Below are 17,428 nucleotides of genomic sequence, written 5' to 3' on the forward strand. Positions count from 1 at the left end.
CAGAGTGAGGAAAAACTCTAGCATATAGAGGAAATATGTGTGAAAAAAATTATTCATAACACTTACTCAAGCCGCTCTGTACAAGTGTGTTTGTAATAAGGTAGCAAAAAAAGAGAAAAGTGTGGACAAACAGAAGAAGTTGCCACATCTCACATACACATAGCAGCACACCCTTCCGGTATTTGTTGTGAAGCAAACTTTCACATCTGGTAAAGGACCCATATTTGAGCAGGAAGCTTGAACACAAAGCAGTGAAAACAATCTGACACAATGATGCATTGTCGCATTTGGGGGGGTGGTGGCAGGAGGCATACATTATAACACATGAAATCAGCCACGATGTCCTCTCTGTCTCCTGCGTTACGTTTTTCATTTGAAGTCAGAAATGGGAGATATAAGATATTAATTTGAGCCAGATGTGGAGCAGGATGCGTGACTTTATTTGTTAAAGGACACAACACAACATCCCACGTGGGTAGCTGCTGTCTCCCAGCAGGAGGACATTTACATATTTTTCTCCTTTTCCCCTCTCTGTTATTTCAAGATTACAAAGAAGTGCTGCTTTTCTCAATCTTTTGAGTAGCATTAGCATGAGTGCTTCCATGTGCCTATAGAAATTTCCCAGTTGCACTTTAATTTCATATATCTCATTGTGTCTTCTGTCAGTACTAACCCTCTATACTTAATCTCTTTCCTCCTTCGGCCAACAGTATCTTTTTGTGTTTTACTGAGCTGAAGCACACTCTTCCTGCCTCCCAGTCTCTCTCTTTATCACCCATTCAAACATTCCTCCTCTCCTCCCTCTGCTTCAACCCCTTCCCTCCCTAAGGAGCAACTGTAGCTGCTAATCTCAGTTTGCAGCCGGTGCCCCCCCACTGATGTGGCATTCTGCGTGTCCAGGGAAAGGGAAATGTTTCCCTTCCTGCTCTCAGTACCCTACAGTCTCTAAATAGAAGCCTGCCACCAGCTACTCTGAAGAACTATATCTGTCCCATCATGCAACACCCTTACTACAACTGGGGGATGTAGGGGAATAAACAAGGGTGGTGTGTATGAAGAACTGGTTTTTGTACGCGTATTACAGTCTGTCAAAGACAGGAAGATATGATTTAATATCATATACTTTTTTTTTAAAAGCTAATATCATTAGAAAAGGTTGTCTGCCTGTGCCTGCTGTTATGTTACATTTTACATGGCCAAATTTGTTAGTGGAAATCTAAACGTAATGCTATTACAGTTTCTAGCTGTAACATATGATGAAAGGAAAACTGTCTTAGCATCATTACCCACCAGTAAGTGGTTCACAAAAATGGAAAATGGAACAGCAAAAGTAAAAAGGAGGCAGATAGGAGGAAAAGCCCGCGCGGGTGAAAATAATCAAAGGTTTTATAGGAAATCTGGCCTCTTTTTTTTCTTCTTTAAAACACGGTAGCTATTTAAGTCATTCATAAAGTATGTGACTAGACTATAAAACTATGTTTTAGTGTTGTTTTTGCATTTCTTCCACACAATAGTAAGAAACATTTACTATTGTAAACAATTATTACACGGTAGCCTCAAATTCAGAGCTCTTATATATTTGCTAAAGTTTTAGTAGAAGAATACTTAACTTATTTATTTCATACACTGAGGTTCATACAAGACTGACAGCTATAAGCAGCATCAGCATGACAATGTGCTCCATTAATTAATAATGTGTCTGCCATGTTGTTCAGTATGTCACATGCTTATATCTGAAGATTCACACCAAACACAACATAGAGCCGAGGTCATCTTTGTGTGTCTGCTTAAAGAAAGTTGTGACAAAAGTTGTAAGCACACAAAATATGAGGCCCAAAATGTACAATTTGGTAGTAATCCATCCAAACGTACTTGAAAAACGGGACTCTGTCCAATCAGTCTTGCTATGGCATTGACAATTTGAATAAAGAATCAAATTCTGTTAAAATTGTGTCTCTTTTCTTATAACTGTTATCCACAAAAAACGTGTTTTTCCCAAACGCCAATGAGAGAGGATAGAACTAAATCAATGATTGTGAATTAGCATGTAGCATTTATCAGCGTGGAATTGAGTCCATTATGGGAGTGTCGATAAGACGATGGACATGATTATTGCCTGTTTGTTAATGCCTTATCATCAGTTAGTACTTTAAGACGGGAAAGTCAATAAAGATTTAAGCTCTTGGTTTTCTTCTAATGTCTATAGCTGGAAAAAGTGTGCGTTTAGCATAAGCTCCTTTTATTAAGAGTTCTGCTGCTTTAAGTCAGCTCATAAACTCTGCATTTGAGCAGCAGAACAGAAGCCGTCATATTTGGAATATCAGTTTTCACAGACATCCTATAAAACCACTATTTGTTATTATTAGTTATGTTAACCTCATTATTTTAACTACATGTATATTTCAGGTGCTTTTAAATGTGTCCAACAGGAGTCATCAATTCTTAAACAGTAGCAACAATAATATGTCAGCGTGAATTCACTGTTATGGGTCAAACTTCAAAAGCATTGGTGTAAAGTTGAGAATGAGCTGAAAAGCAGCTCGCCTGTTATTCTGTGACCGTGATATTGAAAACGAGAGAGGCAGTAGTCTGAAGGGGGTCTGACTGCGTCTAGCCGGAGGATGTGACCTTTTTCACTGCCCAGTAAAGCAGCAGCACACAGCAGATTCTGCATGGCCAGGATTGACCAGGCACCCGTCAACTTCCCTTTATCCCCGCTGAGCCCCATCCACCCCTTAATCTGCCTGATCGATGGCCCCGGGTCCTCGTCACCAGGCAACCAAGGATGACACTAAAGCTCTCGCAGTGTGTGCTTCTTTACAATCAATTCGCCGCTTTGCAGATATCGGGACTGTATTAGAAAGACGCTGTTGGAAAAACACTTAAAGAATGTCTAGAAAAGAAGGGAGGAGGGACCCTGTTTAAGACAGATCAGTCTTAATTCATATAAAAACTTAGAGAAAATTGTTCTCTGGGTAATGGCAAAGCGTTCCTGTCAGCAGGATGATGAATGGTGTATTTGGAAGATACCATCATCATCAAGATGGGCACAGTGTGTTCAGCAGCGCCAGACTAGACTCTGCTAAAGCGTTGGTGACACTTTAAAACACCTCTGCTTCTCCCTTTCTTGTTTTGTTTAGCCCCTGAGAGATGGGCCCCACACAGAAGGAGAAAGTGGTTTTAGGTCCTCATTCAGTTTTGAGGATGGACACTTTTGTAATAAACACTGAAAATGCAGAAGTGAAACAGAAGTGCACATTTTTTCACAGGCAAGGCCATCTCAGCTCAAACCTAGATGATCCTCAGGCTTATCTCCTGCAGTGAGGAAACAATTGACTTCAAGGCAATTTTCATTCTCATTATATTCATGACATGCGAGCAGACGTAACTGCCAGTGCACAGAGCCAATACTGATGGAGTGTAGGCTCCTTTTTCTGAGCTAGGCATCACAGGTCTTGGTGTTTGTTTGCTGAGGTTTTAATACTCACATGCAACACTGCTTTACTTCCTGTGGTGACTTTAGCAACCCACCTTGAAACTTTCATATCTATTTACAGCAACACAAAAGCCTTTTTAGTTGTTCGCCATTTATCTTCCCGTAATCTGACCATATCGTTTCAGCAGTTTAATCTTGCCTACTGATCAGCGCTGTGGCTGATCGCCCTAACAATGTGATGATTTAAATTGCGGTTGAGGATTATACTTCTATCTCTTTCTCTACGTTTGCTTCCCCCACCATCCCTGCAGAACGTGGCTGAGACAGCTTGTGAAGCCTGTAATTGAGTGTGTCCACCCACCGCGTTGCGGCAGAGACAGTGCAGTGAAAGGCTTCATTGTGTCAGGCACAATGGATACGTACACATACACATCACACCCTTCTCACACTCACAGAGCCACCACATTAAAATAAAGTTACAGCAGTGCACAGTGTGTTGTTGGGGACTTTGTTACCTAACTTTGTTACTTGAGCTTAACCTTAGTGTCACTTTTACACTTATAGTGTCATGAAAAAATGTTCACACCTACATGTTACAGACCACAAACAAATTTTTCTATTAGACAAAGTCAACCAGAGTAAATATCAAATATTTTTTAAATAATAATTTCATTCAGTCAGGAAAAAAAAGCTATTCAAATCTATCGGGCCCTATGTGATAAAAAATATCTATCATGAAATTAGTTTGACTAGCCTCACCCAGGCCTGATTACAGCCACACCCTTTTTTATTTTTTTATTTTGAAATAATTTCAATTGAATTGAGTCGAGTCTGACACAGTAAAAATAGGCTAAGAGATATCAGATCATGGAGAAACCTTGGAGCGCTGATGAACCATCCCAAAATTACTTCAGAACCCAGAACAACTAAAAGAAAGTGTTCATGATTCAGTAATAAGAAAGAGACTGGGAAGAACCATCTGACATAAAAATAACACAGCATTTCATAAAAAGAAGATCCCACCAACAGTCAGACACCGTAGAAGTGTGATCGTCCACTGCTGCTTCATGACCTGGAAGGTGGTTCCTTCAATTACCTTGCTGTAATTGAAGGAACCATGAATTTTGCGACCAGAAAATCCTGCAGGAGACTGTCATCAGTTTGTGCCTGGAGGATTGCCCACTTGGATTATGCAGCTGGACAATGATCCGAAACACATCTGCAAGTCCAGCTCCTAAAGCCTCAAAGAATTCCCAAAAAACCAAACAGATTTCAGAGCGACCTGGTCAAAATCTGACTGTCAAAGAATGACCTTAAACAAGCTGTTGATGCTTGAAAACTCTCCAATGAGGGTGAATGAAAGCAATTCTGCAAAGAAAGGTGGGGCAAAATTCCTCCACAGTGATGTGAAGGACTCCTCGCCAGTTATCGCAAAAGCTTGATTGGAGTTCTTGATGCCAAGGGTGGTGCAACCAGGCTCAGGTGGCAACTGCTTTTTCACACAGGGCCAGGTAGGTTTGGAGCCTTTTGTTTGCCTGCATTTTAGATTAACTTGGGTTATCTTTATTTAATACTACAATTATCTTTCATGAGCTGAAACATTTCAGTGTGACAAATATGAAATAAAGTAAGAAATCAGGAGGGAAGGCAAATCCTTTTTTCACTGCACTGGGCCGTCAATGTTTTGATCTGGGGCTATATAAAAATGAATCAAAATTACTAGTTTCTTTAATGAATAGATGGATGGATGGATACATTTGACCAATTAATCATGTCATAACTTGGAAGATGGTATATTTTACTGATCGAGACACAAGTAAAGAATTTGGGATTACTCCAAAATAGTTTTTTTGTTCTTCTACTGAAGGTATTTTGTGCTCAGGTGTGTGTATATGTTGTTAAAAAGTAACTGGTCATTAAGTTGTTGTTGCCATGGTTACTTGGAGCCAGACCTTACCAAATCAAGAAAAGCACAGATGCAAATTTTTAGCTTGTTTCCTATGAATATGTGATAGAATGAAACGCATGTCAAAATATTTGCTATTGTGTCGTAAATATTCATCAAACTTTTTTATAGCCTGCTGCAGACAGCATTACAGCATGTCAGGAAAAGATAAATAGTGGTTTCCTGCTGATTGGGCTTGTGGCTTAGTATCTGTCTGATAGAAAAGCCACACACATCGGTGAAAACTGTTTATTATGCTTGGCTCCAAAGTGCAGTTATAAAGCATAGAATTGGTGTGTAAATGTAAAAACTGATTTTAGTTTGACGAAACAATCAGCCAGGATTATAGATCTGATTCTTTACTGATACAAAACTAGCATTGCCGCAGTCTGAAAACAATTTATTATCGAAGCAGTAATTTGTTCAGCTGGTTAAGATGTAACGCAAATATTTATGTAAACTTCTGGGCAAAACAATTTAAAAAGGGTCATATTTTGTAATCAATCGTGTAAAAATTGGGCGTCTGTAGTTTAGGAAGTAGAGCTGGTCATCTACTAACGGTGTAAATAGTCATTTGATTACTCGCTGCAGCGGACACAAGCTACACACATGGGTCCAAATACCTATTGTTTCTGCATTTTGCCACCAGTGTATCAAAATATAAAACATTTTCTATGAGGCTGTAGTCAAAGATAATGTTGGTCAGCAGAAATCTACTATTGTGAATTTGCAGTATAGATAGAAGTAATCACAGCAATTGTCTGGCCAATGAGAAGCAAATGACCAACCACTGGAGCAGTTGCAGCAGTGGGTCATATCTTGGCATTCTAGATGCTAATGGCCCTAATAGAAGTCTGTGTTCTTGTTGTGGGTGAGAATCTACACAAGTAGCCTTCATGCTCTTCAGCTGACAGTATTTTGTGCTCAGGTGTGCGTATGTCTCATGAGGACCTCAAACGGACTATAATCCCTGGCTTCTTGGTATTGCCTTCTTTTTTTTTGTTTATTCCTTTATCGATCCCACAAATTTGACAAATTTGGAACACAGTGCTTGCTGTTAGACAATAATGATAGTCACATGAGCCTTCATATAAATAGCTAAGACTAGTACTGCATTCCAGAAACCTTTGTTAGGAAGTGATGTCCTTCTCGAGTTAGTGGGTTCCAGACAAAGGCAGGAAAAGCAGGATTTGTTTTGGTTCTTAGCAAAGTAGATCCATGCAGGTATCACTATGAATACAGCATAATATTTAAAAAACACAATCATGGATAGAACCTGATCAGTTTTCTGTGTACGACTTATTTAGGGAGTCAGAAATAAACAGGATTGGCAGTACGGATTAAAAGTTTGCAGTTTTACTTCTGTTTAAATTCAGTGCCGCCAGCTTGGATCGCTAATTAGGATATGTTGATATTCTAATTATTCATATTCAGTAATGCACTATAGGTGTAGTTAAGACTAGGTTTATGTTTGATTGGTCCTGATATCAAGATCCGGCCTTTGCTGTGAGGACCAGGCTTGGTAAAGACTGATTGGTGCAACTGTTCCCTGTAAACTAAAGCCCTAATTCACCAACTCATTTCCCCACACACAACACTAACAGACTGCAAAAACTTTAAACTGTTAACCCCGAAAACTGGGTCACTTAAAAGGTGCTTCTATAAGTAGAATGAGTTCATTGCAGATTTTGCACGTTGACACCATGAATGTGTTTTGGCCATACTTAACCATCATATCAGATGACACTGACAGGCACATGTCCCAGTTAACTTACTGCAATGAATATGCCACTCTGCAGTGCTGAACAGGATATAGAAGAACTAACCACACAGCTATTTTAAGTGTGCTGCAGTAGCCAGAGTAAGTTTTGATTCCCCTGTGTTTACTTAATAATTACTCCCCTCTCTTTTCATCTCCTTTTGTGTTCAGTGAGAGCCAACAGATTCAAACCACAGAGAGGTAAACGAGGGGGAAAACTGAGAGGACAGCTACGATGGAGTCCATATTATCGGAACAGTCTGCCACTGTGGACGAGCTGGTGGAAGCCTGCATCAAAGCCTTTGGTTGGTTATTTAAGTATTATTTCTTTTATATGAATTATTCATCTGCTTGTAAAGGGAGGCAGTAGAATAAAAAACACAAGCACAAATTGAACATGCTGAGGTATCTTCTTAATGACAGGTGACTCCCTGTTTTTCCTCATAGATGAGAAGGGCACTTTGAAGGATGCATCCTTGGTCCGCATGTTCCTCATGATGCACCCTTGGTATATCCCTTCAGCTGACCTGGCCAAGAAGCTCGTGCTGAAGTATCCTTCACCTCTGAGTGTTCTTACATCAGTGACAAATGTTATGTTTTTTTTGCTCAGTGTTTTTCTAAGAATGCTGCCTATGAATATATCTTTTTTCACACATAATGCACAGAGCAATGGAAATAGTGCCAGACTTTGTTCCCCTTCTAAATCTGTGAAATCTAAATGAGATTTTTGAAGAAGTTGTTGTAGTGTTGCGAGGAGCAGCTCGGTTGCACCTTGACCTCAGCATCAGATCTCAAGAGGATGGCTGCACCGATGAGCGCCGAACAAAAATATGCCACCTCGTCAAGTAACAAACCATCTTTTCTGACTTCTGCTCGTCTCGTTGCCTTTTTCTAAGAGATCTTTGATCTTTCCAAGTGTCATTTCCATTTATCCTTTTATCCTTTCTAGTTTTTTCTATGGTCTTCTTCATGTGCTCCAATTAGGTGCTTTGTTTCATCAAATACCAAAACTATAATGCTATTTTAAATTATGAGTTGACCACAGCCCAGTCCTTTCAGTGTATGCCATCACGCTCACCTCTCTCTCTCTCCCTTTATTCTTTCTTCCAGGTACTGGATTTCTGAGTTTCCCGCAGAGTTCAATCTGAACCCGGAGCTGGCAGACCAGATCAAAGACTATAAAGACCTCTTGACCACTGAGGGCAATGAGAGGCAGAGTCAGCTCATTGACTTGGACAGCGTGTGAGTGAATAGGCCGCTGAATGCTGCGTGTGTTGTTGACAGTTTGAATGAGTGTCCCCATCTGCCGATGTTTATGTCAGCAAGCCCTTTATTGCCTGTTATTTGAAATTGCTGAGCTGTGCTATGCAGGGCCAGTGACCTGTCCTTTTCTGAGAAATGCCACTTCTATATGGCTCCGCTTTCTTTTATTGCTCCAAGGAAATGAATTCGTGGAGCTGATTTGATTTCTATGCCAGAATATCTTAGAATAAGCAGGGGAATAGCCTTCTAAAAATAACTTCTACAGCAATAGTTGGAGAGTTGTAGTTCAGTCTACAAATATGAGGTTTCTCAGGGCTTTTTATATTGTAGACACATTGTACTATCATCATTTTCTCATGGTAGTTTTTCCTTTTTTTCCCCAACAGCCCTTAAAGGCCAGCTGTAACTTTTGCAGCGGCTATAAAAGTGATCCTTGTGTAGTTTTTTATGGTGCAGTTCCAAAAGACCTTAAAAGAGACAACTGTGCTTTTTCTCCCCTCTCAGGCCGTCATATAAATGGAAGCGGCAGGTGACCCAGCGTGTCCCATCTGTGTCCAAAAAGAGGAAAATGTCCCTGCTGTTTGATCACCTCGACTCCTGTGAACTGGCTGAACACCTGACCTATCTGGAATACAAATCCTTCTGCAAGATCCTGGTCAGTGTGACCATGGCTCTGTTTTTTTTTTTTTTTTACTGTGATGTTTACAGCTCTTAAATTCTCAAGTAACTCTGTGTTTACATGATTCAAGGCTCACTGCAGTTGCTAAGCAATAGTTGTTAAAATCAACTTTAACTGGGCAGTAATTATATTTAGTGACTGGAAATAGTGTTCAATTTGAGAGCTATTTCAGGAGGCAAAAGAAATGACTGGGTCTGTGCAGAATTAAACGCTTGAGGATTCTTTTTGTTGATAATTTATTCCAGTGGGATGATGCTCGTGGCACAGTAGGGACAGTGTTAATGGCGTTTCTTTTGTCTTTGTCTTCATGGCTCTGCTAAAATAGAGTTTTGCCTAAAAGGAAACAAAAAATCGAATTAATGAGGATCTAACAACGAGTACAGCTGTAATTACACAATATTATTTGTCTGCATTTGACTGATTACAGACAGTTAATATAATAATATAATTTCATAAACCAGGCTTGCTGTTTCCCATAGATTGCATTAGACAGACGTAATGGCGTCATCCAGTGTTTGTGGGGCTAATCGGACTGATACAGCATTAGATGCTCATGTGATAGGAAGTTGTCAATACCTTAATTGTTTTCTGTCTCGTGGCAATTTTAATCCAAATTTGACTTGGACATGCAGCTCTATTAGACACTTGAAACTAACAAATCAGACCATAAATGAATCGGGAAAGGATCTGCTGAGGTTATAAATACTGGATAATATTTCTTTTTGGAAACAGATGAGTCTCCGCCTGCTTTGACTATTAGAAATAATGCAGGCTTACGGTACTTCTCATTTCAGACTGCGTCTGTATTTTGTATCCAGTCTTGTTATTTCATTGTTTAAAGTTCTGTGCTCAGCTAAGCAAACCAACTGCATATCCAGGTTTACTGTATGGACATAGGAGACTGTCTACAATCAAGAGGAATATGTACAAAACAAGAGAAAGGCCTTTGCATATATGTTTGTCGTCAGGCATTTTCTAATATTCAGAATTGCTGTGGGATGTGAATATGATGTACTGTAATTTAAATAGATAAAGGCTTTCAATGCTTTACTTCTCCTTCTAGTTTCAGGACTACCACAGCTTTGTGATGCATGGCTGCACGGTGGATAACCCCGTCTTAGAGCGCTTCATCACGCTCTTTAACAGCGTCTCACAATGGATCCAGCTTATGGTGCTCAGCAAGCCCACCGCCCCGCAGAGAGCTGCTGTTATCTCCCATTTCATCCGAGTGGCACAGGTCTGTCTGCTGGGTCTGTTACAATCGGGAAAGCTTGGCGGTTCTGGGTTCATGGATAGAGAGTGTTAGTGGGTGATTGTTGGGGGCAGAGAGAAAAAAGCAGGAAAGGTGATTTGGAAGCAACTGTGAAAACCAGGAGGAGCAGAGAGAAGTGGAAAAGTCACCGAGGATCTCTTATGACTTGCAAACAAATGCAAAATATACTAGGATTTCCCATTAGCAGCACAACTGTGTGAAAAAGGGAACATTAATTCAAAAATGGCATTGGAGGTATTAGCATTCCAAGCTCCCTGCTCAGTGAGATAATGCTGCTGCCAATTTTGCATCTTTTAAAAATAAAGGAGATCTTTGGGCTCAGTTCCAGCTATCTATGGTTTTTTTTTGTTCCTGTAGTTTACCAGAGTAGTTCTCTGTGACTCACAGTACCAAATAATCCTTACTTATCTCACGCTGAGTCTTGGTGCAGTCCATGACTTCATCCACCTTCTGAAACAAGCTTCAGTCAGCTTACTTCTGACTGGCTGACCCCTGGAAACAGTGGGTGGGCTTCTGTGATGCAGAAAGAGCTGCGTGTCTGACATGACCATATTACAAATATCCTCTCATATTTACATCACACAGAGTAGAAAAAATTGCAGCAGAGTTTTTAGCATAAAGCTTGACCTGTTGACCTTTGTACACTTATGCTTAAAGATTCTCTTACCACCTCCATAAACTTGTATTTTGAACATTTTTCATTTGCCAAAAAAGACAACAGACACACAAAACAGTTGTAGATACACTTGACTGACAGAATTATTGCAATTATTTCTTTTTTTAAAAATTGCTTTTCTATAAATGCTTCATTAATATTATTATGATGTTTTGTAGTGGAGGAATCTAGTTTCCAACTAGAGAAATATGACTGAAAACTGTGCCCACCTTCCTGTTTCTGTACTCATTCGCTATAGCGTTATGGTCGTCTGCGTGTCATAATCGCTCTAATCCTAATCTTCACTTAATCTTAATACTTCCACAATTTCCTGGAAGAAACTGCCAGCTAGCTGCGCTGTATGGTTTTCCAATCATATGTCTGGAGACTGTCGTCCTTTCACTACAGACGCATGTCTTTAAGTGGCACCCGGGGCTTCTCTGTAATTGATTTCAGTTCAGCTTGATGTTATCGCTTGGTTCGGTCTGCCAGATGGGCTGAGTTTCCCCTCCACGCGACAACTCAGTCATCTAAGCCGTTAAGAGGAAGCTTCAGTCAGCCATAGAAAGTGCAGAAAAAGAATTTTCATCTTAATAGCCTGCAGTGCTCTGTGAATGCATGCTCATTACTTACTGCAAGTCTAGTGTGGGTTTGTTTTCATCTTTATGAGTCGCTTAGGTCTACTCCCGTTCTCCATTTATTTCATCTTCAGCAGAACACATGCTAGACGCACATAATGTGCTCTGTTGAGGTACGCCAGCAATCTAACACCTCTGCAGGGTTCTTATCAGGGGAAGCCCAGCAGAGCTCTCCCAAGTGTTTCAAACTGAACACTTAAGGTTGTTTGAGTGTTTCAGGGAGCTAGATACTTTAGAGGTGAGGACAGTATGAACAACTAAAGTTCGGTTGTGCAGACGGTGGATAATGAGCTCTTTCTGTGCAGCCCGATCCAAAGATCGCCATCAAACAGCGGTGTCTATTGGCCAGTCAGCTGGTCACATGATGTTCTGTGCACCAATTAAATTCTTTTATATTTGTCAGTGGTTTAATTTGGATTGATACTAATCAAAAATAAAAAGCGTGTTTCCTTATCCACAATATTAAAGCAGTGCAGTGACTGAAGTGTGCATCCCTTGGATGAATTGTAATGTGCTCTGATGACATTTGTTGTGTTGAATACACATTGGCCTTTGTGGTTGTGGATTGAAACAGCCTTCCAGCTGCTAGGTGGATATTCTCGTTTGTTATGAGATCCTTCGTAATAACGGTGGTGATCCCCACACTGCTGACTCACTGCCATCACCAGAGAACTCTTTGTTCTTCAGTTATTTGAAAAGAATGACTTGCCATTAGGCTTCATTTTATTTTTGCTGGCTGTTCGATAATGCAATTATACTTACTTTGCTCAAATGTGTACACATTCAGAATGCTAGTGTGTATATAAAGCTAGATTAATCAAAACTGACATCACCCAGATGTCAAGTTGAGCTAGTGGAATTACAGGAGGTGAAACACAGCACAGACTGAGTATCTCCAACTACAAGTACTAACACACCTGTTAATCAAAGTATCCTCAAGCCCAGCTGTCAGTCTTAACAGAAGCTGTTCACCCTCCTTACAGTTATTATGATGGGGAAATGATTCGCAGAGGTTAAAACAGTTCTCTGTCCCAGGCTATGCTTTTTAATTCTGCAAAGTCTGACTTTTAGAGCCAGCTTCAAGTGGCCATTATAGGAACTGCAGTGTTTCACATTTCCCGTTTGCTTCATTTTTCATCCCTGGAAATTGCGGCTTGATTCTGATTTTACTGTTAAAGGACCGCTGTGCTTGAGAACATCCTCACATACAAAGCTGGCTCAGTTTCAACCACAGCAGATAACCATGGTAACATGAGCTGCACAGCTAACCCTGTTTGGTGAAGGTTAATTTGTGGCTTTATTAAGTAGAATGAATTCATGAATACAGAACTTCAGCTGATCTGTGCAGACATTTTAATGAAGCCAATGCTTAGTGTTAAATTCCCTTTTTTTTTGGTCCTCTTAGGATGATTGTGCATGGCTGTCTATGCAGTTAATGATTAAAACCAAAGTAACTATCTTTCCCATGAAACACCTTACACCAACTCCACACATTTCAACTTCTTTATATTCAGATTCTGGGGCAGTGCCGTGAATGAAGCCAGTTTGCAAACATGTGTCCAATGCATCAGCAAAGCTTAACACAATCTAGTTCCTCACTTGAATGTACAGAGCCGTGAAAAATAGAACCACTGCTGACCAAAAAGAACACAGAGGCCGATTTCTCATTTATCTAAACCTCCCCCAAATCAACTAACTAACCAAACAAAAAAACCTGAAAAACATCTTGATTATCCCAAAGATTTTTGGGAGAATATTCTGTGGACTGACAAGACAAAATTTGAACCTTTTGGAAGAGTCAAATGTATTAGGCCATCAGTTTGTGCACTGAAGCTCAAGCACACTTTGTGCAGGATTATGCAGGACTGAAACAAACTGTACTGCACTTAAATTCGATTAAGATGCTTTGCATGACCTTAAATGGCGATTTATGCCCCAAAATCCTCCAATAAGGCTAAGAGTGGGCCAAAATTAGAGCATACACATCTGAGAAGATCAAACCCTCCACAAAATTTCCTCATTCATTTTCCGCCCATTTAAAATGCCACAAACTTTGATATTCTCTGATGTATCCCAGGGCAAACACATGCTGGCTTCAGATGTATTCAGAGGCAGCACAGGAGGCAGTCTTATTGCACTTGACATTTCCTAAAGCTTCCCTCTGCTGGTTGTGTCCCATTTCGGCATCCTACTGGGAGCCTATCACAAATGACTCATGCTCATTAGTGTTTTTTTCTCAACTGCACACTTGCATTATAAATTCAATTGTGAACGTGGCTGCCTTCAGTTTATTGCACATTGTGTTCTTTGTGAATGTTCCACCTGCGTTTGATAAGCATACCGCATCACCAGTCCACTGTGTGCTAACTCTTAGGTGACAGGGAAAGGTGTGGCATGTTGACAGTGAAACCTTTCCCAGGCATCACTGATGAACACATGTATGCGTGGTGCAGCGACACTCTGCAAATGATGGCCTGCTTTCCATACTGCTTTGCAAATTGATTCTAAAGGTTGTTTGAGCTGAATCAAATGATCCCCTCTGGCAGCCCTCCCACGCAGCAGCGACCTCATTGATTTTCACTGAGATGCCAGCAGTCTGAAGGGCAGCGAGCAGCCCCACAGAGCGCCATTCACAAAGAGTTAGCTTAACTTTGACATAGACAGGTTAGAGCATTCACTAAATTCTTGGTATTCAGATTATGTGTGGATGTGTATTTGGCCTGCTAAACTCTTTCAGTATCTAACCCAGAAGTCTCTTCACCCTGTAACCATTTATTTCCATAGCTGCATCTTTCTGACTGCCTGTAAGTCTTTTTTCCTAACTTATACCACCCTTCTTTATCTTTTTCTCTCTCTGCCTTAAAAAAAAAATTTGGCCAGGTTGCTCTTGGCAGTGTCTTACACATTCATAAAATATCTCTTCTTTCACCCTCACTCCTAATTTTTCTTCCTCCTCCGTTCACAGAAGCTGCTACAGTTGCAGAACTTCAATACACTCATGGCGGTAGTGGGCGGCCTCAGCAACAGCTCCATCTCTCGTCTCAAAGACACGCAGGCTCACATCAGTGCAGAGACCAACAAGGTGCAGTAGCTGCAGCCATCTGTCATCTATTTCTGGCAACCGCAACCAGGCGCTACCAGACAAATTCAATGTTCGCTGCATGTCTGTGCGCTGAGCTAATAAGTGATAATGCTTCCTGATTGAGTATTCAGCATCTTCTGTGTAAGCGGTACCAAGCTCCCTGTCTGTGCCCATTACTCCTACACAGTGTCTTTTTAGAACTATGAATTTGAGTCACATGACTAGAAAGTTAAATGCAACAGTTGGGCGAGTTACAGTTATGCAAGTCCATCTGGAGCAAAGTTTTCGACAATATTTGTGATGCTTCCAAATCAATCTTTTCTGAGACAGGCATTCTCTTTTCTGCTCCTCAAACCTATATTCCTTTCACTCTACGACAGGTTTTTAACAACTTAATTGAACTGGTGACATCATGTGGCAACTACAGTCAGTACCGCAAGCGTTTTTCTGAATGCTCCGGCTTCCGGTTCCCAATTCTTGGCGTGCACCTGAAAGACCTGATAGCTGTGCATGTGGCACTGCCAGACTGGGCCGACAAAGAGAAGACACGAGTCAACCTGGCAAAAACCCAGCAGCTGTACGCTATCCTTCAAGAGCTGGCGCTCATTCAGGCCACGCCACCTAACGTCGATGCCAACACAGACCTGCTCAACTTACTTACAGTGGGTATAAAGTTTGTTCCGAGTCCAAGAGAAATGTTTGGCTTCAATTACCTACCTCTACAGAAAGCAGTTAAAGGGGTAATAAGAGACAAATCAGGTCCCAAATCAAGTTAGTCATGATGAAGTGGCATTTGTTTGTCAACCAGACGGCTGTGAGGAGGTAGTAGGAGGAAACATTTTATTTCCAGCCAGTGAAGCAGGCAGTCTGTTTGACTTTGTTCTGCTGTGATTCGACTGGCTCGTGGTCAGACAGACTGTAGCCAGCTGGGACAAAATCTGTGCACAGACAAAAGTCAGAGATCATGTGTAGAGGAAAAGATTCAAAACATGAACCTTCAATCACAAAGCAAATGGGATTTACAGATGTGGTCCACAGTGGCATAACAGAGAAATGGTTACTAAGCGTTTGATTGGAAATGCACTGAAAATGAACAGCAAGATGAAGCAGAAGCGAGACAAGCTGGGTTACTTACATTTGCACTTACATGATGTTGTACAGCCGTACAGGAGGGAAAGAAATAAATGTGTCACAGGCTGAGCAAAATTCACAAAACTAAATGGGTAAAAAAGAAAAAGGCATCGTACGTTAGCTTTAATGCTAACGCTTGGGTGCAGAGAACATTAAAGAGGGCATTTAAGTCAGCATTGTTGTTTTCACTTTCATAACACTGCTAGCCCAGTTCCACTGTTTGAAGTGACTCATTGTTCTTTATCAGGGACAGAGAGTTGTAACCCCTGCAGCATCGTTTTCACTGAACTTTAAGTTGTTAACCTGGACTGAAATCTCATGTCTATTCCTTTAGACTAAAAAGCTTTCCCTGTCAGGTTGCTTTAGCTTTGAAAGTACCCAAGGGGATCTCAGTAGCAGCAGTCTCTTCTTTGAAATCTGAACAGTTTTTCAAGAAAGCCCTTTACCTAAGAGATCACTGTACTAATAGCTCAGCTGTATTTATTCCTTTACTGAGGGAAGAACTGAGGAGGAGGCATGCGTTCACTGCTGTTTGTTGTCATGTGTATTGCTATACTTGCTAGCAAGGTGATACAAAGGCTTAAATAAAACTTAGTGAAGAGGTGAAGCTTGGGTAAAAAGTAACAACAAAGACCTTTGTGTTAAGGCCTGCTTAGGATCAGCTTAATTAAAATTGTAACATAGTGACATTGTGACATTTTCATTTTCATACGATTCTTACTTGGTTATCCAGATCAACAGAAATACAGTGGCGGAATTAATTGTTTGAACCAATGCTGAATTTTTCATTTTGAGGTCTGGAGACTATATTGTGGGTCACTGTTATGCTGGAAGACCAATTCACAACCCATCTTCACCCATCCACAACCTTCCTCATGATCATCCTCACCCTGTGAGGCATGATCTTGCAGATCAAAGGTGACTGATGGAAATTTTATATTTCTTCCATTTCTGAGAAATCGCACCAACAGCTTTTCCCTTCCCACAAAGCTTCTTGCTGATGGTCTTCTGGCCCATTCCAGCTATGTGCAGGGCTGCAATCATGTCCCTGATGTCCTTTGACAGATCTTTGGTCTGGCCTATGTTGGCAGAGTGGCTGGAATGGAAGAAATTGACTCTGTGGACATGTTTGCTTTATACACATAACTAATTGAGACCACATTCATTTGGACTGGGCTGTTTTGTAGTTTTACAATAATAAAGACAAAAAAAAACTAAGTAAAAAGTATACACCTCCCTACCAGGCTAATGCAAGACTGTAACCAATGTTACCACGGTGCCAGTCAGTGACATCTGCTTTGACTAGTGGCACTCTGCAACAACAAAAGGAAATGGCTCATAATTTGTGGTTGACAAACATTTTGATAGAGAGAGAAATGAGAGGGTTTTTAGAGAGCACAGTAGCACACAGGAAATATACAGCAGTGAGGATATCCTCAGCTGTTTTTATTTACCCAGGGAAAACAGACTAAACTGATTTGCATTCAGACCAAAATCTAACTGGAATTTAAACAAAAGGCAATGTTTTGGATTTACCTCAATGACTAAATAAGTCAGTATAAAGAAA

General features: G+C 40.6%; 1 protein-coding gene and 1 long non-coding RNA gene across 5 annotated transcripts in view; one reads left to right on the plus strand and one right to left on the minus strand.

The window, feature by feature from the left end:
• The window catches only part of LOC146580652 (RAS guanyl-releasing protein 2-like), a 36,933-nt gene that overhangs the window by 5,101 nt on the left and 14,404 nt on the right, over positions 1-17,428 (plus strand). For all 4 annotated transcript variants that reach the window (XM_085267408.1, XM_085267407.1, XM_085267411.1 and 1 more), the window contains exons 2-9: positions 7,312-7,445; positions 7,588-7,690; positions 7,929-7,985; positions 8,251-8,382; positions 8,908-9,058; positions 10,146-10,319; positions 14,614-14,730; positions 15,111-15,392. In XM_085267408.1, the coding sequence (XP_085123534.1) occupies positions 7,376-7,445; positions 7,588-7,690; positions 7,929-7,985; positions 8,251-8,382; positions 8,908-9,058; positions 10,146-10,319; positions 14,614-14,730; positions 15,111-15,392 (1,086 nt within the window). In that variant the 5' untranslated portion in view covers positions 7,312-7,375. The remainder of the gene's footprint in view (positions 1-7,311; positions 7,446-7,587; positions 7,691-7,928; positions 7,986-8,250; positions 8,383-8,907; positions 9,059-10,145; positions 10,320-14,613; positions 14,731-15,110; positions 15,393-17,428) is intronic.
• LOC146580653 (uncharacterized) lies at positions 10,295-11,737 on the minus strand. Its single transcript, XR_014891295.1, has 3 exons — positions 11,644-11,737; positions 10,760-10,868; positions 10,295-10,362 (listed from the first exon to the last, which is right to left on the minus strand). It is a non-coding gene; the product is annotated as an uncharacterized LOC146580653 (long non-coding RNA).

This window comes from Mchenga conophoros, linkage group LG3 (assembly GCF_057382185.1).
Source record: "Mchenga conophoros isolate Kocher_MC1m ecotype Shallow Benthic linkage group LG3, M_conophoros_male_GT1.1, whole genome shotgun sequence".
In the NCBI taxonomy this organism is placed as follows: domain Eukaryota; kingdom Metazoa; phylum Chordata; class Actinopteri; order Cichliformes; family Cichlidae; genus Mchenga; species Mchenga conophoros.